Here is a 19,749-nt window from a genome sequence, read left to right as displayed (position 1 = left end):
GGATCAACTGCAGTTTAACCACGTGGACATGAGATGATCATGATGGTGAGGATGTGATAGTGTGACCTTTTCTCACAACTCACAAGTAGTGAAGCTATAAAATTGCCCTCAACTTCAAATACAAAGCCACTCTCCTTTTCTTTGTCTTCACTCGGCATCATCATGGCTAAAGCTATCAGAGAGAAGGACGGGAAAGCTATCCTCTGCTCTTACCTGAATGAGCTCCGCTTCTCCGAAGAATATAAAGACTTTACTGTAAAGCTACCTCCTCTTCGCTCACTAACTGCAACTAGCACTAACTTAGAGGAACTGGCCTCCAACAACCAATGGCTTAAGAATGAGGTAGCTTTATTGAAAGATTCATTATGTTCATGAATATACTTATATACACTAATGGTTGTATGTACTGTATAGCGCAAATTTTGAGGGCTGTAAATTTTGCAGATTTTGCGATTTTTTGAAGATTTGCGAAAATTACTACCGTGAAAATCAATGTATTGCAGTAAAATTTTCGAAGGTTAAATTTGCAAAATAGATTTTTAAGCAAATTTGCGAGATTTACACCCCTTGAAAATTTTGCACTATACAGTATGTCATTCTTTGTCTTCTTTATTACAGTCTCTGGTTGTCAAACCAGATCAGCTGATAAAGAGAAGAGGGAAGTTAGGTCTCGTCGGTCTCAATAAAACCCTCAAGGAAGTCCAGCTGTGGCTAAAAGATAACGAAAACAAGGAGATACAAGTTGACGCTGCTACTGGGAAACTTAGAAATTTTATCGTTGAGCCTTTTATGCCACACGCTGATAAGGAGGAGTATTATTTATGCATTTATGCTACAAGGAGTGGAAACACAGTCCTGTTTCATACAGAGGGAGGAATGAGTGTAGGGGATATTGACAGCAAAGCTTATCGTGTTGATATTGATATTGATTCCACGCTGGGTATTGATAGAGCCCTGAGTCTTGTTGAATCAGCACCTTCTGATATGAGACAGTAAGTGGGAAGGTAGAGAGAGCAGAAATATTCAGCACGGTATGATGTATTATTATTATTATTGTTGTTTTTGTTATTATTGTTATCTTCATTTCTGCTTTCTTTCCCTTTCTCTCCTTTTCTATTCCAACCTATCGCATCATTTTTGTTGTTTTTGTTATTGTTATTTTTATCATTATTGCTTGATAATGCTTTTAGGGTTTTGGCTGAATACATTGTGCTACTCTACAGAGCCTATGCTGACCTTTATTTCACATATCTTGAGATCAACCCACTTGGTATGTCAGCACATCATTATACTCAAGTCATTATGTCCTTGTTTTTTTATTTAGTGGTGAAGGGCAATGCTGTTCATATGCTTGATTTAGCTGCTAAACTCGATTCAACTGCCGAGTATCTTTGCAAAAAGAAGTGGTCTGGGATTGAGTTCCCTCCACCATTTGGAAGGGATGCTTTACCCGAGGCATGAGCTCTATGATATTAGATTGAATATATATTCATTAATGCTTTCTTGTGTAGGAGTCTTACATAGCTGATCTAGATGCTAAGAGTGGTGCATCTCTCAAACTGACAGTGTTGAATCAAGCTGGTAGAATATGGACGATGGTTGCTGGGGGTGGAGCTTCAGTTATATACAGTGATACTATTTGTGATTTAGGAGGTGGAGCTGAATTAGCTAATTACGGAGAATACTCTGGTATGTCCCTATGTAGCTGTATTGTAGTTAGTAATATCTTTTTACAGTTAACTTTTTATTGTATTAATTTTTTCTGTTTTTATTGTAAATCAGAAAATTTTTGTGTTTTAAGAAATTGTGCTGTGATTTAATACTAAGACTGTGTCATGTATTATTAAAAGTAGCATGTAATTATATGCGTGATCTAATTTTTATGAAATTCTAATCCAGTAAAATTAAAATCTTAGTAAAAATTTCTAGATAGACGGTAATTATTAATTTCTTTTTTTAGGTGCCCCCAGTGAGTCACAGACTTACGAGTATGCTAAGACGATCCTTGGTTTAATGACTAGTGGTCCTACAAGACCTGATGGGAAAATACTGATAATAGGAGGAGGAATAGCTAACTTCACTAATGTAGCCGCAACTTTTAAAGTAATTGGATTATTTTATATAATAAAATTTTTAGTCATAACTTTGTACGAGATGTAATTGTTCAGATTCTCTTTTATTTCCTGTATTTCTCTCCCCAGGGTATTGTAAGGGCACTTCAAGACTTTAAGCACAAACTGATAGAGCACAAAGTAACCGTTTTTGTCCGAAGAGGAGGCCCCAATTACCAAGAGGGTTTAAGGGTGATGAGAGAGGCCGGCTCCAAGCTAGAGATTCCTCTTCATGTGTTTGGTCCTGAGACTCACATGACTGCTGTGGTGGGGATGGCTCTTGGCAAGAGACCACTGCCTAAATCATTTGAAGAGACGACACCGCAGAATGTAAGCCAATCACAATATACTATATAGTTTGGTCCTTTCATATATCATACATGTACATACAATGTAATATAAATCTATCTTTTTAATTTTTTAATTTCTCTCCTTATAGTCGTTCAAAGTTCCAATAACTCCAGTGACCTCTGGCTCTTCCCTGGCTGAAATGGCTAACAGAGATGCCACTCCTCCAGTATCAGTCCTTGTCAATTTGTGGGAGGAGACACAAGAGGCTGCCTACTCTCCTCCCACTCCGCTCTTCACTAATAAGACTGTTGCTATTGTATGGGGTATGCAGCCAAGGGCTGTTCAGAGCATGTTGGACTTTGATCATCTTTGCTCAAGAGTCAAGCCATCAGTAGCTGCTATGGTGTATCCTTTTAGGTAAGCCAATAAAATATAATGATAATGATGATAATAATAATAATAATAATAAAAATTATTTTTAGTGGCAATCACAAGCAGAGGTTTTACTGGGGATCCAAGGAAATCCTTTTACCAGGTAAAGTGGTTAATGATTAATGAGGTTAATTTCCATACTTTTTTGTAGTTTATAAGAATATGTCTGAAGCAGCTGCCAAGCACCCCGAGGCTGATGTTCTTGTCAATTTTGCTTCTCTTCGTTCAGCATATGAGGCATCAGTTGAAGCTATGACCTATAAACAAGTAAGATATGTCCATTATCTGTATAATGTTATCTGTATATGTGCACATATCTGTATTATAACAATGTGCTTTGTACATGTACACACATTTACATTCAAGCCCATATCCTTTTGCATTGCAGTACTAAGTAAATCTCTCCTCCATTCTTAGTTCAAGTGTATTGCTATCATTGCTGAGGGTATCCCAGAGAATCTCACTAAGAAGCTGATCAAAATGGCCAATGAAAAGAAAGTCTCAATCATTGGTCCAGCTACAGTAAGTATATACCAGTCACACAATCAAAGATTTAAACTCATTAGGTGGGTGGGATCAAACCAGGCTGCTTCAAAATCGGCAACACTGGAGGAATGACCGATAACATCATCTCATCCAAACTGTATCGTCCCGGGAGGTAGGTGTGTCTGACCACACCCATTAATAACCACACCCTCTTTACTAGTGTCGCTTATGTGTCTCGCTCTGGTGGTATGTCAAACGAGCTCAATAATATAATATCAGGCTGTACTAATGGGGTCTATGAAGGAGTTGCTATTGGAGGGGACAGGTACCCTGGGACAACATTTATGGATCACATCTTTCGCTATCATGACAACCCGGACGTCAAGATTCTAGTTGTGTTAGGAGAAGTGAGACAAAATAAAGTTAAATAAATGAATAAATTTTTGTTAGGTTGGCGGAATAGAAGAGTATGAGATATGCAAGAATGTTAAGTCAGGGAGATTGTTCAAGCCAGTTATTGCCTGGTGCATTGGTACTTGTGCTAAAATGTTCTCATCAGAAGTAATCCCAATCATCTCTTGGGTTGATGTGATCCCTCTCTTCCCCCTCCCCCCCCCTCTCTCTTTGTTCTATTCTCCAGGTCCAGTTTGGTCATGCTGGTGCTTGTGCTACTAGTGATAAAGAAACAGCTGATGCTAAAAACAAGGTAACACTACAATACAGCAATGTTAATGATAAGATACAGGACATTAGTGATAATGTTCCTTAGATAAATTGTTGATAATGTACATATTATCAAGAGTGGTATCATGTCGATGATGCCTATGATATTTCACTAGGCACTTTTAGAAGCTGGTGCTATTGTTCCTGATAGCTTTGATACACTTGGAACAGTTATCAGGTCAGGGAATATCAGAGTATAAGTAGGTCACTTAATGCATTTCATTACAGAGAGGTGTATGAGCAACTGGTAGCAGCTGGACTGATTGTACCTGCTCCTGAGAAACAACCACCAACTCTACCAATGGACTACTCATGGGCTCAAGTATATATAATAATCTTTTAATTTTTGTTTTATTTTATTTCTCTTCTCCCCAGGAGCTCGGTCTTATTAGAAAGCCGTCATCTTTCCTTTCCAGTATCTGTGACGAGAGAGGAGAGGAGCTGCTCTATGCTGGTATGCCTATATCTGATGTCTTCAAGGAGGAGATTGGAATAGGAGGTGTCCTTAGTCTACTCTGGTTCCAAAGAAGGTATTCCTTCATTACTCCTTATGCTCCTTCATTATCTACGGTAGGTTGCCCGAATATGCTTGCAAGTTTCTAGAGATGTGTCTGATGGTGACAGCAGATCACGGTCCAGCAGTCTCAGGTGCCCACAATACCATTGTAACCACTAGAGCAGGCAAGGATCTCGTGTCATCACTGACTTCTGGTTTACTTACCATTGTGAGCTACTATTAAGAATAGAATAGATTTTGCTATTATGAAATTAAGGGGGCATTACTAGTACATGTAGTTTTAATCTATTACTAAGTGCTGGTACATATATATTTTCTTTCTTTTAGGGTGATAGGTTTGGTGGTGCATTGGATGGTGCTGCCACTCAGTTCTCTGAAGCTTATGATTCTGGCATAATCCCAATGGAGTTTGTGAATGAAACACGCAAACAGCACAAGCTCATTATGGGAATTGGACACCGTGTCAAATCAGTGAGTTGTATTATTTTTTGTATTATTGCATGGATACTTCTCTTACTGGTAATGCTTTCCTTTCCTTAGCTTAACAATCCTGACATGAGGGTCCTTATCATTAAAGAGTTTGTTAAGAGTAATTTCCCAGTTACTCATGTACTGGACTATGCACTTGAAGTAGAGAAAATCACCACATCAAAAGTCAGTCAAAAAAAAACAGGAACATTTTCATTTATATTATTATTATTATTCGTGTGTACTGTAGAAGCCTAATCTTATATTGAATGTTGATGGTGTCATTGCTACTTCATTTGTTGATCTCATTCGTTACAGTGGAGCATTCACACCGTAAGCTGTAATAATTATTAAATAATAATAATAATAATAATAATAATAATAATAATAATAATAATGATAATAATAATAGTAATAATGATGCTGTCTATTGCAGAGAGGAGGCACACGAGTATTTGGAGATTGGTACATTGAATGGTTTGTTTGTTCTTGGGAGAACTATGGGATTTATTGGTGAGTGTTTTTTGTCAGCTAAAAACCCCACAATTGTTTTGTAATATTTTCTGTCATCTAAGAGTAAGCTTTTTTCTGAAAAATGTCCTGCAATATAGCTCATGTTTACATTTCTGATACATAATTTATATACTTATGCTATGTAAAAGGTTTGAGCCAATTCTGACTGAAATTTCTTGAGTTATGACCATTTTAGAAATAAGCCAGCTTCCTGTATATACGTGTACTATAGCACATTTTTGACAGAAAACTATAGCCCATGCTTCTTCTGAAAAATGGCTCTGAAATCATTCGTTATTTTTATTTCATTTTTTAATGCTATAATGATGCCTTAATTATGGGTAAGTTGTCAAATGAAATTGTTTGAGTTATGACCATCTTAAGAAAATATGACTAGAATAGATCCTCTGCAGGCTTTATCTTTCCGTGTGATTTTAGGTCACTATCTAGACCAGAAGAGATTGAAGCAAGGTCTCTATCGTCATCCGTGGGACGACATATCCTACCTCAACCCTCAGATGATCCCTGACCTCTTGTTCTAAACCACAGGATATTTAAAAAGTCATTATTTTAATTCTTTGACCTCTTATTAGTGATTAGTAATTATTATTATTAACAAATACATTAAGTTTGTTGATTGCACAGAGTATATACATTTATTAATAGAAAACACAACTTTATACAAAAACAATTATTTATCAAAAAAATGATAATACACTTCTTTGTTATAGAACAAAATTATAATATATTACATTATTAATACATTAAAATCATTCCGATCCTTCTTGTGCAGTTTGAGCAGTAGCAGCTCGAGCTGCTTCTTTCTCTGCTTTAAGTTTTTCTTCACATTTGACAAGAAATTCTTTAAAAGTCGGCCTCATTGAGGGATCAGCGTGCCACAGTCTTGCCATCATTTGTTTGCAGGATGGCTCAAGATATGATGGTATGACTGGCCTTGCTCCCATCAGCAGTTTCATGACCCACACCATGGCATTGGAGCAAGGGTCTACATCGGAAAATGGCCTTTTCTGAGTGGCCAACTCATGAAGCATGATGCCTAAAGAAAGAATGAAAAATGACCAATTTACATGTATAAAGGTGTTAACAAGAAAAGCTTTGCTTTTACAGTTTCTTTAAAATGAATTTTTCTTACTGTAATGACTAATGCAGATTTGGCATGTTGAAAGCAAAGCACAGTAAGGTTTATATTATAATAAAAAATAGCACAAGTTATTAAGACACTTCGTATAGTATTCATACAGTCTCACACTAACCAAATGAGTAGACATCACTAGCAGTGGAGAAATCATTCTTCTCAATGATTTCAGGTGCTCTGTAGTAAGGTCTCTTGTTACCATCTTTCAGGCAAAGCTTGCGCAAGTCAGCGTAGAAGTTAGTTTGGACTTTAGTGTTGTACAGTCCAAAGTCCGAGACCTTTGCGTTCATCTTCTCGCCGATCAGTACATTACTGGGAATGAGGTTTCTGTGTATGATGGGGAATGAGTGGAGATAAGCCATACCAGCCGCTATATCTCTGATCTAGAATGAGGAAGGATAATAATCACGGGATTCTTTCCTTCTCTCTCTCATCTCGGGGTTTCCCACAAAAACATGCAGTGTGAGCAAAAGAGCTAAGCTGAGAACAACTTTAAAAATTCGTTAAAAATCAAATTTTGCAGAATTACTATTTTTACACAACATAAGTACAAATACATTGGAAAATGTAAAACAAAAAACTCTCTCCTGGTGATTTTAGCAAAATACCCTATACTACAGTACAGGGACTTGGGCCCAATTTTAAAGTAACTTTAAAATTTTCTAAAAAAATCCAATTTTGATCAGAATGAGCTCAAGCTTGCTACATAACAAAAAACATGTATATGTATTTTTAAAATATTAAAATGAAGAATTTTCTCCTAGTCATTTTGGCAAAATTTGACCAAATACAATGTACTGTACTACAATTTTTAGTCCATTTTTTGAGCAACTTGAAAAATTTACTGAAAAAAAGCTCGAGCAGTGTACTGGGAAACCTTGTCTCGTCTACTGCTTACTATTTGTGTCTTTTCCAGTTTACTGAGCTGTGTCTTCTTAACGTGCATGAGAGTATGGAGGTCATTGTTGGGCATATATTCCATCACTAGACAGTAAAGTCCTGAACTAGGGACCATGATAGCTCCCATGAATTGAACTACATAGGGACACTGCAGTCGACTGGATAAAGAAAAGAGAATAATTAAATATACATATTATAAGATACTTAAAATTAAATAGCAACACCTCGATCTCTCTCCTCCCTCATTTTCTTCCTCTCTCTCTCTCTCTCTCTCTCTCTCTCTCTCTCACTCTCTCTCTCTTTCTCTCTCTCTCTCTCTCTCCTTACCTCAATTGCTCTACTTCTTTTTGGAAAGTCTTCCTAGTGCAGCACTCCCAGACGTCAGGTGGACGATTTATCTTCTTCACAACGACATCAATCGATCTAAAGGTACCCAAATAAACGTCGAAGAACTTTTGAAAACTCTCCCAATTATTATTAATAGCTTCGTCGGATATCTTTATCTCGTGCTCTCCGACAAGCCACCAGGGTTTAGAGGACACTTTATTTCCTGCTTCTTCTCCTCCTCCTCCCTCCTCCTCCTCCTCATCCCATAAATCAAGCCCACACATTTTATCCGAGAGTTCCCTTTGCTTAAGTTCATCTTCGCAGGACTTGAGTCGAGAGTGAACATACTCGTTTTCACCCTGAAGGGTTTTTATTTTTATGACGAGTTCCTTGAGACACTCTTCTTTCTCTGTTACCATGTCCTGGCAGCGACAGTTGGTCTCTTCATATTTTTCTTTTTTGCTGTCTCGTCTGAATAAGCTGTAGAGCATGCAGGGAGGGGGCGTGGTCGGATGACTGTTGCTTCTCTCTCTCATCCTGTCCTCATAAGTGACATGGGCACCTATCAGTAAATGGATAGAGTTAAAATTTTAAATGATTAAAAATTGAAAAAAATTATATTATTACTGGATAAATTGATACAACTCAACGTTTATCACAATTATTATGATTATTATTATTAGTAGTAGTATGATTATTTATTATCATGCAATAAATAGTGGCAAAAGGATAATGGTAATAATAGAGAATGAATAAGATAAGTATAGATAGATGAAAACTATTATCATTATTCATACTTGTAATGGATTCCTTTATTGACGGGTCATTGGTCAGGGCCAGAGGAGTGTCTCCATCTTTATCCTGTATAGAAATATCTGCTCCATTATCAGACAAGAGCAGGCAAATATCCTTAAATGACCTTTAATAATAATAAAGACAAAATAAATAAATAATAAATCCCACTTAGTCACATCTTTTTACTTGTGTGCAGCAATATGAAGTGGTGTCAATAATTGCGGTCCTCCTGGTATATTAGGATTAGCTTTGTATTTCAATAATAGCTGGCATATATCCAACTGGTTCTCCTGTACAGCTAAATGTAGTGCAGTGAGACCCACAGACTAAAAAGAAAATACAGTGTATAAAATAAAATAAATAAATTAATGGTTTTTTTGAGGAAATTATATTTTGCAAATCTACTAAAATTCTAATAGCAACTTCTACCATGTGCTATGTGGGTACCATATTCAATTGATTTTCGCAGATTTTATTTCGCGCAAATCAGGAAGGAATCCGTGAAATTTGCAATTACTTGCTGATGATTAGGGTCAACCCCTCTTTGCAGCAAATAGTGAACAATGGCTGGGGACTTTGAGCGAGCTGCAAACATTAATGGAGTCCAACCATCTTTGTCCCTGAGGTCAAGGTCAGTAAAGACTTCAGCCAATTGAAGCACAATCTACAGCAAAAAGAGTAACATAAACTTAATATAAGGACAGAGAGAAAGAGAGGGGGGAGAGGGAGAGAGAGAGAGAAAGAGAGAGACAGAGAGAGAGAGAGTGAGAGGCATACCCCAATATTACAGTCCCCACAACATGCTCTATGCAGCGGTAGCTCATTCTTGGCATTCCTAATGGTTGTATCAGCATTGTGTTTCAATAGAATCCTTGCCCGATCAAAATAGCAACACCTAACAAAAGAGAATAGCAACAATTAGCAAAAAGTAATTAGCAACAATTCATCCATTAGAGTACATTTGATGTTTTGCCTACAAAGGAATAGACCCTATTGTGTCATATTATGCTAGTGTGTATTAAAAGTGATAAGGAATGTTTGGCAATGCTGCCCAACAGTAGAAGAAATTACTTTCACTTAAGCAAAGAGGCCCATTTACTAATTACACATTTACTGATAGATAGCATGAGCATTATTACAATGCACAGTGAGATTAGTGGGTGTAAGAATCTCAAAGCACGAATAAGTTTTGTTGGACTGTATGAGTGAGTGATGCAGCTACGTGTATAATAGTTTGTAGTAAATAATTAGGTAAAAAATCAAATTAGAGAACAAGGAAATAATATACATCCATAATAAATCGACATTGCCAATGGAAAAAATTAAATTCACCAACTTCATAAAATAAACAAAGGACAACACTTTGCTGCTATGCCAAACTCATATTAACAACTTGTAGACAGGCACTTTAGTTACCTGATGGTGACCAGGAGTGGTGTATCGCCTCTGCTGTTCTGAGCATTGATCAAAGTACCACAAGGAGTGGAGAGAAGGTAAGAGAGAGTCGAGACATGGTTTCCCTGTCCTTCGGGGGATTTGTTCATGCAGGCATAATGAAGGACAGTGTCTCCATCTTTGTCGACCAACTGCCAGTTTGCTCCGTTGTTGAGCAGCATAGCAACAATACCAGCCTGTACAAAAAAGGAAGGGGTAATGAGAGGACATTTCAACATGCAAATTAAATTAAAATAACAAAGTTTACTTGTCCACAGTAGGCCCCTAGATGAAGGAGCGTAGTTGAGGTCCCATCTTTAGTGAGGTTGACATTAAGTCCAGCTTGTAATAGAGCCTGCAGTGCCTGGACATTGCCACTACCACAAGCATTGAAGGCTTTATCCTGAGCACTGATGACTGGCTGACTGCTCAACGGGCTAACTGATAGGTGTGGATTACGTCTTCTCGCCAGTTCTATGATGAGAGAGAGGGAGAGGACAATATCATGAGTGTACTTTCATGTAAGGTCAATCAAGATTCAAAACAGTACTAAGGTCAATATAAATTTACTTTAGAAGGTCAATCATGAATAATTATTTACTTTAGAAGGTCAATCATGAATAATTATTTACATTGATAAGGTCAATCATGAATGTACTTTCAGTGACAGGGAGGTGACACAGAGGTCAATCATGAGTGTACTTTCATTTCTATGATCATATATCCTTACACTAAAGCTTTACATGTACATGTACGTCATACTCCTTGTGTCATCACATCCCTTCTCTCTCTTACCTAACATTCTTGAAGCTAGTTCAGGGGCTGCAAGCCCAATGGGAGTCCGTCCTTCTTTATCCTTCAATTGTACATCAGCTCCATACTCAATGAGTAGGAGAGCAATCTCAGTGAACTCTTTGTGTGCTGCCCAGTGCAGGGGAGCAATGTTCTGAGAGGCACCGGTCACATTAACGTGAGCATTGTTCTTTAATAGGACACGGACAAGGTCAACGTTGCCTCCTCTAGCAGCAAGAAATAAAGGACTGATGCCTGGAGAGCAGGAGAAAAAGAATTGTTGATAATATGAACTGATTGCCAAACTTAGAATGCGAATCATTGATAATCTAATAATGGCTGTCATGATGTAATGTAAAACTGACATGATATAACAACACTCAACAGTATTATTAAATTTTGGGCCTTATTTACATAACTGGCCAAATCTACGTGACATCCCTTACCTTTGTATCAATTAGGCAACTACATAACAAACCCAAACAAGTCATAACACGTAGCAATACAAGAACACAAATCCAGTTAGCACTTGAACTGCAAGTGTGCACTATGTACCTCAGCTGTGTACCCTATGCACTGAGCATGTGTGCCTGTAGGCTGTATGCTGCTAACAAAACTGTAGTATTTCTTGGAAGTGATTAAAATTAGGGACTACTTTGTGATTTTGCATTCTATGCATAGTTTGTAGGATGCGAGTAAGCTATTAGGAAACTTGATAGGACAACATGATATTGCGGCCACAATACGACTTTATCTTGTATAGCTGCATGACATGCAAATTGTTTAAAACAGGTAAACATTACACTCCCTTCTATGTCCCCTTTTGGAAAGTACAATGACACGTAATTGCATCGATAGACAAAACTAACGGCAAAATTTGCTGAATATGCAGCAATTTGCATCAAAACAAAAGCGTACACAAAGCAAAGCACACTGGAGGAATAACACTGCAATTAATGCTTTTAGATACACTTTTGCAGATACTGTAAGATTATGAGGTGATTCCTTTATAATTTATGATCAAATACCTTCTCTGTTAGTGATGTTAGGGTCAGCCTGGTGCTCTAGGAGTGTAACAGCTGATTCAACGTTTCCGCTCTCGACTGAAAGATAAAGTGGGGTCTCTCCTTTCTCCGTTTGAGCGTTGATGTTCTGAGGATGACGCGAAGAGACGAGCAGCTTGAGTATGGCATGATGAGAGACAGAGTTGTGGAGAGGAAGGTAGCTCTCATTGTCTGGCACGTTTGGATCAGCTCCATGCTCCAGCAAGGTCTCCACCGAGCGCTCTAGACCTTTCCTGGCAGCGAGTTTGAGTGCAGTCCAACCTTTGGAGTTCCTCTTGTCAACAGAGAAGGAAACCCCGCGGCTAGACCCGTTGAGGAAGAGCGCGAGTATGTTGGCTCTTTGTTGGTCCTGAGATGGGTCCCCGGCTCGCACAGCAGAATGGAGGAGAGTAGAATCATCCGATAAAAGAATGGACGGCTTGGCCCCTCTCTCCCAAAGAGCCTTCACCCCGTCGTAGAGCCCCAAGAGAGCAAAGCGGTGAAGGAGAGAGGCTCCGTCTGGCCGTGGCTCGAGGACTGCTCCTCCGGTTTGATGAACCAGTTTCACGATGGCGTCCACCATGCTTCCTCCATCTTCCCTCAAAAGCCTACCCAGCGCCCCGCCACCCTCCAAGAGCTCATCCATGTTAGAGGGAACGATCCCGTCAGAGCCCATGATTAGACTGCGCCGCTCACTATCCCTTCCTGGATTTAAAAATGGCTTGAAAAGATGAGATAGTGTCGTTATACAACACAGCAGATTCAATTTGGCTGATGGTGGGCGTTACCAATAACAAAAACTTTAGCCACGCCCCACAGCTGTTGGAATGAACATTGAACAAAGGATTATAAAGCCACTTAAGCCAGGCATACACTAGGCAACATGTTGCTGCCAACTTGCTGGCAACATTTGTGGTTACTTTGATCTTGTAAGCAACATGTTGCCAGAAATAGAACAGCCTTCTATTTCTGGCAACATGTTGCTTACAAAGTAACCACAAAGTTGCCAGCAACATGTTGCCTAGTGTATGGAGGCCTTAACAGTCGTATATCTATGATAATGGTAACCACACATCCCTGCAGGATGCATAGATCTACACATAATGTCTTCAAATAGGCTTGCATTTATTGCTTTAGCTTTAGAATAATTGCTGTTGGAAACCAAGCCTGTTAATAAACTAAGGGAAGACTAAGGGAGGAGCTTAAATGAACCCACGGCCACGATAGCTTTATCAAAAAAGTTCACTCTTAACAAAACATTGCCTAACTTCAGAATCAAATTTTCAGAAAAATTGACGATTAAAATTTTTGGAGGGCATAATTGCCCTTTTGGTCTTTGAACAATGAACACTGAAAATTATTTGATTGTGGCAAGAGTATTGTGCTATAGATGCATTCATTGCTTAAGAATTGCTGTTGCAAATTGCTGAAAAGACGTGCATCACTTAAACAACAAAATATTATAATAATAGAGAATTATCATAACAATAGTCCCATTCAAAAACGTAATTTCTGGAAGAACCATCGATTTTTGCCAGTTTTGTGTCTAAAAAGGAAACATCAGTAGCTGTCACAAAACCAATCCAAATATTACCTTTCCTCTAATTTCTTCTTAATCATAAAACGAGCCCTTCTCCTTCCCTTAAGATCCCTCAGACCTTCTTTGTTCACAACTTGCTTGTCAAAAGGGATGTCCACTGTATATCTAATGGAGAATAATTCCAATATAATACAGCAAGAATCTGGATGCACACTATAATTATGTCCCAATTCACACAACCTTCAACATACACCCACTTCTTAAAAGCATGACAATATGTACACATTATGTGTATTATAAATACTACTAATGTACCTGGTTGGCATGATGTGGTTGTAGTTGAGCACTTTCACAAAGCTCTTGATTCTGGTACGCTTCTTAACTCGCTTCTTTCCCATGTTCTTGGTCACTTTTAGTGGATACTTGTCAATGCCAACGACAAGCGCATGTCCATAGTGACGCTCATTGCTCCCGTCATCATAGTTCTTGATGATGATTCCCTTTCTGCCTGCATATCTTCCCCCAAGGACTATGACAACTTTACCGGGTTTCATGATCTTCCCCATCTTTGCTACACTTCACAAAGGAATAGGTTTGATATACCTACAAATTTACAAAATATACTTAATTGCTAAGCCTGTGAAAGACTTAAAAGGTACAATACATAAGTACTTATGAGGATTATAAAAGATAAAACATCTTTTACCTAAGTTAGAAGAGAGATGGAGGCACCACGTTGAAAGAGGAGAGGCACTAGTTATGAAGAGCATTAATTAGAATCCTAAACTGAAATGGGCGTGTCCCCACGCCCATTAAGGGGAAATTTGAGAGTGATGGAGGATGTCAGCTTAAAAATTCTGATAATAGGAGACAGTGGAGTCGGAAAATCAAGGTAAGGGCTAGGGAGAGTGGGGAGTATAGAGGTTACTTTTATTCCCAGTTTACTCCTCCGGTTCGTCAATAACACCTTTGACCCTGATCAAGCCTCAACTATTGGTTGGTCCCATTTTCTTTCTGACTGGCACAAAGTGTCACTTCTCTATAGGTGTTGATTTTAAAGTAAAGACTGTGCAATTAGCAGGAAAGAGAGTCAAACTAGCAATATGGGACACGGCCGGTCAGGAGAGGTTTAGAACTTTAACCCCTGCTTATTATAGAGGGGCCCAGGGAGTCATTCTGGGTATGTGGTACATACATGTAAATGCATGTTTGTCATGTCCTCTTAATTATATGTACTTGTATTCTAAATTTCTAGTAATCATAAGTTTTATTGGCTGATTTGTATTGATTGGGTTCAATTTCCTATTGTCTTGTTTTGTGTTTTGATTAGTGTATGATGTGTGTTTGCCAGACACATTTGAAGGATTGGAGGTGTGGCTCAATGAATTGGACACTTACGCTACGAAAAAGGATTTGGTGAAGATGCTTGTTGGAAATAAAATTGATAAAGTAAATTTATGTTGTCTTTGCCAAAAAATTGTTTTTAATATCCTTTTGTGTATTTCAAATTTTAAATTTTCAAAAGTTGGGCCAACGTCCCCCTGTACAGAGCCTTTGGCCAAATTTTGGCAAAAATGACTACGAGAGAATTTTTATATATTTTTTCTGATACATATCCTTCTTATGTTGTGTAGATGGTTTGAGCTGATTCCGACTTTTTCCTAATTTTTAGAATTACTCAAAAATCAAGCCAAAGTCCCTGTACTTGGCCAAATTTTGGCAAAAATGACTTGGAGAGAATTCTCCATTTTAATAATTTTTCCTGATACATGTACATGTACTCATGTTATGTAGCAAGTTTGAGCTGATTCTGATCAAAATTGGATTTTTACGAATTTTTAGAATTACTCAAAAATCAGGCCAAAGTCCCTGTACTACAGTATGCAGGGACTTTGGCTAAATTTTGGTAAAAATGACTCAGACACAATTCTCCATTTTTGTAATTTTTTGATACATATACATGTTCTTATGCTATGTTGAAAATTTGAGTTGATTCCAATGAAAATTAGATTTTTTAGGAATTTTAAAGTTACTCCAAAAGCCATATACATGCACTATTGTGGTGCTTGTCAGTTAATGAAGAGTGCTGTTCAGCTTACCTTGCATGCTTTATGTAAAATCTAGTGATTTGGAGTCAATTTTGGAATAAAATTGTAATGTATATTAGTGTGTATTTAGACTCTATCAATAATTCCATATTTATACACATTAATAGACTGAAAGAAAAATATCAAGAGCAGATGGACTCCAGTTTGCCCGAAGAAACTCTATGCTATTTATAGAATCCAGTGCCAAAACAAGAGACGGAGTGCAAGAAGCCTTTGAAGAGCTTGTGCAAAAGATTCTACAGAACCCTGACCTCTACACCGAAAATACATCAACTGTAAATGTATCATCGAATCCTTCATCGGGGAGTGAGCCGCCATCATTGTGTGGCTGTTCACTGGTCTAACAGTTGTAAACTGGTTGTGCATTGCTAATAATTTTGTCTGTGATAACAATAATAATTAATACTTTATAATAAAAAATGAATAGATATTATTATTATTATTATGACTCAAAATGGTTTGAATTTTCTGTTAGCTCTCATCGCTGCAACTTTCTGCTGGTCTTCTTGAAACTTTTTCCTCAACTCTGCTATTCGTTCACGCTGCTTTTCTCTTTGCTGGAAGGCATAAAGCATCAAGAACTGTGGCTTCTTTTTCTTTCTTTTTGGCCTACAAGTTTATAGTAATTCAGGCAGTTAAAAAAAGAGAGGAGTGACTGCCTGAATCTTACTTCTCAACAATAGGAGTTTTCTTTGTCACCGTAACCCAACCATCTTCATCCGGTTCACTCAGATGTTTCTTTCTCTTCTTCTCACTCTCAACCCATTCATCGTATGCTGTAACTCCAGACTCTGCTGCCTTCTCTAAGAGACTCTCAACAGGATATCGTTCCTGATATTCCCTTGTCCATTTCTTTAATCCTGTATCACCGACACAGCACGAGAGAGGAGGAGACCCAGTGGAACAAAGTGACAAAGCACGAGACACTTCCTCATCTTCTTTGAAAACAATGTAGCTGTAATGAATTACAAAAATAATGTACATTAATTAAGTAGTAGTGTGTGGGTGTAATCACAAGGAGTGGCTAATAAAATAAACCACACCTACCCAATCATATAGCCTCCTGTCTGTGGCTGCTCATTTTCAATAGCCTTAGTCCCTTCTTGTAGATACACTCCTTCCACTTGACCTACAAGACGCGAGAAGAGTTCCTGAATGGAGTCCCTACCGCAATATGGCGGCCAACCGGTTGTAAAGAGAGTCCTTTGGTTGGGTATCTTTGTAGAGGGCTGTCTCACTGAGTGTCTCTTACAGTATATTGTGTGCTGGGAAGAAGAGCCTCGAGAGGTTGAGAATTTTATCTTTAGTTCGTCCATTCTGCAGCACGTGGGTTTCAATTAATTAATTTTATTGAGCCACACCCTCTTGCTCCAGCGAGATGATGTACGCATTAACTTCTTTCTTGATTCTCTGTATCTCTGGCGCTGTCTATGGGACTACCAGCTGTGAGGTGATTGGCTCTTGTAAAGCTTCGTGCAGTGGGAATGTGATTGATCTTTCAATCATCCTTGGAAACTCTTTACCGTGAGAATTAGCACTATTATAAAATAGTTTAATTTGTGCATACACACAGTTTGCAAGTAATTGATCTAGCTGATGGGAACAAGAGCAAAGAAAGCCTCTTTTTCTTGGCCCCCTGTCAAGGCTATCACTGTGGCATGGAGAGTGCAGAGGCAGCCGTAAGTATACAGTTAATGATCTTCACTGTCAACACATGATCTTCATGTACATGGTGCTAGATTTGTCAAGAGATTTCAAATGATTTTATAAGCTGTGGGTTACTCAACGAAACAAGTTGGCGTTTTGAAACACTCTTTCCATATCGGTTTACTGTCACATTCACGGGTGGCGATGGTAGAAGGTAGAGTGTCAATTGGTTAATTACAGACGCATGCACTCCCATCATAGGATGTCAACTATCAAGTTTGAGGAAAATTTGTCCTTGAATAGCCTTAACTCAAGCTACCTTGATGAATACCCAGACAATCATTATGTAAGTGATTCTGAAGCTAACATTGCCTAACAATAATTGCCGTCTCACTGTTAATTGCTTGATAGAACTTTAAAGTGACTGGCCCTTGCATACGTCCAGGGTCTTGCACTAGCTCATCCAATTATGCTGGAATGATAGGATTTATCATAATCACATTGTGAGTTATCTTTGAAATAAGCTTTAACATTGTATGTACATGTAGGTTTCTCATTGTGGTTGTGTTGTACTTGGGCATTGGGTCAATTGTGATGTATTGCAGAGGAGCAAGGAGGATTGAACTAATACCACACATCTCCTTTTGGAGACAATTCCCACAACTTGTCAAGGTATGCATTAAGTAGACCACCTGCTCCTGTTTAATTGTACATGGGACAAGCTGTGAACAACTTTATTATTGCAATCATGTGCATGCAACTGAACTCCTAACAGTAATACTGCAGCATTCATGCTCCCTTGGTTTATATATATATATATAGGAAGGTTGTTTGTATGCAACAGGACCTTGTTGCTGTTGGGAGAAGACTGACTATAATGAACTACCTGATGTCAAAATTGTCAATGTTGCTTTGTGATATTGGACTTTCAACAATGGATGAAAATACACTGTTATCACAATCAAGAACACATTTGTCACAATTAATTCTCTCTGTATCATATTGATTAATCCTTTCCAGTGAATGTATTGTATTGTATTGTAGGAATTTTTAGTAGATTTATTCATCAAACTGTTGGAGCACACGTGTATTCACGTGTGTTGCAATCTAAGGGCGTGGTCTTAGGATTGTTTTATTGCTTAGATCAGGGAAAATGTCCATTGTCCTCCCCCTCGTCTTTGTCTGTGCTTCTGTCGTTGGAGTCTCTGCAATTTGTGACAAGGACCAAGATGATGGCTGTAGAGTTACCTGTGATGGAACAGTACTGGACATATCTAACCTTTTATCCTACCCGTGAGTATGTATATATTCATAGCCTTAGACTAACTGTCTTGTTATTCAAATCAGGTACAAGATTACAGTGGATGATAACAATGTGGGGGAATATTTCACATATAGTCCGTGTAATGGATTTGATTGTGGCTCAATTGATGGCAGCCTTGTGAATTTTGATAGTTTGCCTCAACATCGTATTATATTTATTATTTATAGATCTGTCTGAATCGAGACGATTCACATAAGGACAGTTGTGGGACATTTGCCTCATCGTGGGTAATCACTAAAACTAATCCCCTGACTTTTAGTATTCTCTATGCATGTCAATTAGGACAAGATTGCACGTAAGTCCTCATTTTGACTAAATTTAATATTGGTTCCATGGATAGGAGCTCATTCTTCACGTTTACTCAAACTGATGATGAAGAAACAAAGGTTGTCTATAAGTCACAAGAAGATGGTGCATATGTAAGAATGTCTCCCTCTCTCTCTCTCTCATTATTTGTATACCTTATATAGCAATTTCAAGTGACTGGGAAATGTGTTGGACAAATAAATTGTGTTAATGAACCATCTGATGGCCACAAGAAGAAGAGTGTTATTGGCCCTGCTGGACTGGTCCTTATGATCTTGTAATTATGTCACAGAATAGTTTGTGTTATCACTCTTATGCTTTCACTAGGTTTTTTGCTGCTTTGTTGATCTATTTCATAGCTGGTGCTTTAGTAATGAAATATCACAAACAAGCAACAGGGAAGGAACTTATTCCAAACTACCTTTTCTGGTCAGAACTACCATTTCTTGTTAAAGTAATAAATAAATATAATGATCACTGGGTGCTAATTTTAACTTCTCTCACTATATAGGATGGCTGTTTATTTGTTATTTCTCCTTGCCGCAAAAGAAAAGGCTATGAAGCACTATGAAACAATTGTAACACATACATCATCAGTATCATTATTACTATCATTATTATTTATATTTTTATATAAAATATTTTTGTTGCTATTATTTATTGTAGACACTACTCTGATACTCTAATTATTCTATACAGCAGAGAGTAGCATTGTCTATGTTACTCTTTACTGTATACTAAATTATGATCATGTGATATATTTATACTATCATCAGTTTTCAGCCATACAATACTAGTAAAACTATATCTGCCAGTGTTCTCTTACTCCTAGAGCT

The 19,749-nt window shown here is 37.9% G+C and overlaps 6 protein-coding genes across 7 annotated transcripts; 3 read left to right on the top strand and 3 right to left on the bottom strand.

Annotated features, from left to right (window-relative positions):
• Positions 1–44: 44 nt before the first annotated feature.
• LOC100640666 (ATP-citrate synthase-like) lies at positions 45–6,183 on the top strand. Its single transcript, XM_003386084.3, has 24 exons — positions 45–342; positions 619–992; positions 1,191–1,270; positions 1,325–1,455; positions 1,512–1,689; positions 1,961–2,103; positions 2,202–2,441; positions 2,551–2,819; positions 2,885–2,937; positions 2,986–3,101; positions 3,252–3,356; positions 3,401–3,492; positions 3,541–3,727; positions 3,771–3,881; positions 3,961–4,026; positions 4,160–4,221; positions 4,272–4,365; positions 4,419–4,573; positions 4,618–4,768; positions 4,888–5,031; positions 5,101–5,214; positions 5,279–5,361; positions 5,465–5,541; positions 5,980–6,183. Exons 1-24 carry the CDS (start codon positions 163–165, stop codon positions 6,081–6,083), a joined length of 3,309 nt encoding a protein of 1,102 aa, XP_003386132.1. The 5' UTR covers positions 45–162; the 3' UTR covers positions 6,084–6,183.
• LOC100640539 (ankyrin-3-like) lies at positions 6,166–12,768 on the bottom strand. The gene is made up of 12 exons (XM_003386083.3): positions 11,974–12,768; positions 10,949–11,200; positions 10,422–10,627; positions 10,136–10,350; positions 9,497–9,614; positions 9,237–9,383; positions 8,906–9,045; positions 8,722–8,843; positions 7,925–8,486; positions 7,596–7,755; positions 6,816–7,080; positions 6,166–6,598 (listed from the first exon to the last, which is right to left on the bottom strand). Exons 1-12 carry the CDS (start codon positions 12,662–12,664, stop codon positions 6,312–6,314), a joined length of 3,165 nt encoding a protein of 1,054 aa, XP_003386131.1. The 5' UTR covers positions 12,665–12,768; the 3' UTR covers positions 6,166–6,311.
• A 630-nt stretch (positions 12,769–13,398) lies between these two features.
• LOC100636660 (60S ribosomal protein L27-like) lies at positions 13,399–14,325 on the bottom strand. Its single transcript, XM_003386054.3, has 4 exons — positions 14,235–14,325; positions 13,844–14,131; positions 13,583–13,693; positions 13,399–13,534 (listed from the first exon to the last, which is right to left on the bottom strand). The coding sequence occupies exons 2-4, from the start codon at positions 14,092–14,094 to the stop codon at positions 13,486–13,488; spliced, it is 411 nt and encodes a 136-aa protein (XP_003386102.1). The 5' UTR covers positions 14,095–14,131; positions 14,235–14,325; the 3' UTR covers positions 13,399–13,485.
• LOC100636533 (ras-related protein Rab-18-B-like) lies at positions 14,302–16,091 on the top strand. The gene is made up of 5 exons (XM_003386053.3): positions 14,302–14,420; positions 14,469–14,524; positions 14,574–14,708; positions 14,859–14,977; positions 15,744–16,091. Exons 1-5 carry the CDS (start codon positions 14,320–14,322, stop codon positions 15,978–15,980), a joined length of 648 nt encoding a protein of 215 aa, XP_003386101.2. The 5' UTR covers positions 14,302–14,319; the 3' UTR covers positions 15,981–16,091.
• LOC100640412 (ribosomal RNA-processing protein 7 homolog A-like) lies at positions 15,978–17,006 on the bottom strand. The gene is made up of 3 exons (XM_019995684.1): positions 16,684–17,006; positions 16,307–16,591; positions 15,978–16,245 (listed from the first exon to the last, which is right to left on the bottom strand). Exons 1-3 carry the CDS (start codon positions 16,950–16,952, stop codon positions 16,086–16,088), a joined length of 714 nt encoding a protein of 237 aa, XP_019851243.1. The 5' UTR covers positions 16,953–17,006; the 3' UTR covers positions 15,978–16,085.
• On the top strand, positions 17,002–19,704 carry LOC105312516 (uncharacterized). 2 transcript variants are annotated; one of them, XM_019995683.1, is made up of 13 exons: positions 17,060–17,160; positions 17,210–17,315; positions 17,376–17,497; positions 17,545–17,629; positions 17,695–17,786; positions 17,832–17,955; positions 18,106–18,576; positions 18,631–18,724; positions 18,775–18,902; positions 18,948–19,026; positions 19,078–19,190; positions 19,241–19,367; positions 19,425–19,704. In XM_019995683.1, exons 7-13 carry the CDS (start codon positions 18,437–18,439, stop codon positions 19,482–19,484), a joined length of 741 nt encoding a protein of 246 aa, XP_019851242.1. In that variant the 5' UTR covers positions 17,060–17,160; positions 17,210–17,315; positions 17,376–17,497; positions 17,545–17,629; positions 17,695–17,786; positions 17,832–17,955; positions 18,106–18,436; the 3' UTR covers positions 19,485–19,704. The 2 variants fall into 2 exon arrangements, with proteins under 2 accessions (XP_011403530.2, XP_019851242.1); XM_011405228.2 differs by lacking the exons at positions 18,631–18,724; positions 18,775–18,902; positions 18,948–19,026; ... (1 more) ...; positions 19,241–19,367; positions 19,425–19,704 and having other exon boundaries at positions 17,002–17,160; positions 18,106–18,354.
• The last annotated feature ends 45 nt before the right edge of the window (positions 19,705–19,749 follow it).

The sequence above is a fragment of the Amphimedon queenslandica genome, unplaced genomic scaffold (genome assembly GCF_000090795.2).
Source record: "Amphimedon queenslandica unplaced genomic scaffold, v1.1 AMPQUscaffold_13436, whole genome shotgun sequence".
NCBI lineage: Eukaryota > Metazoa > Porifera > Demospongiae > Haplosclerida > Niphatidae > Amphimedon > Amphimedon queenslandica.
This window is presented reverse-complemented; position numbering and strand designations above follow the sequence as displayed.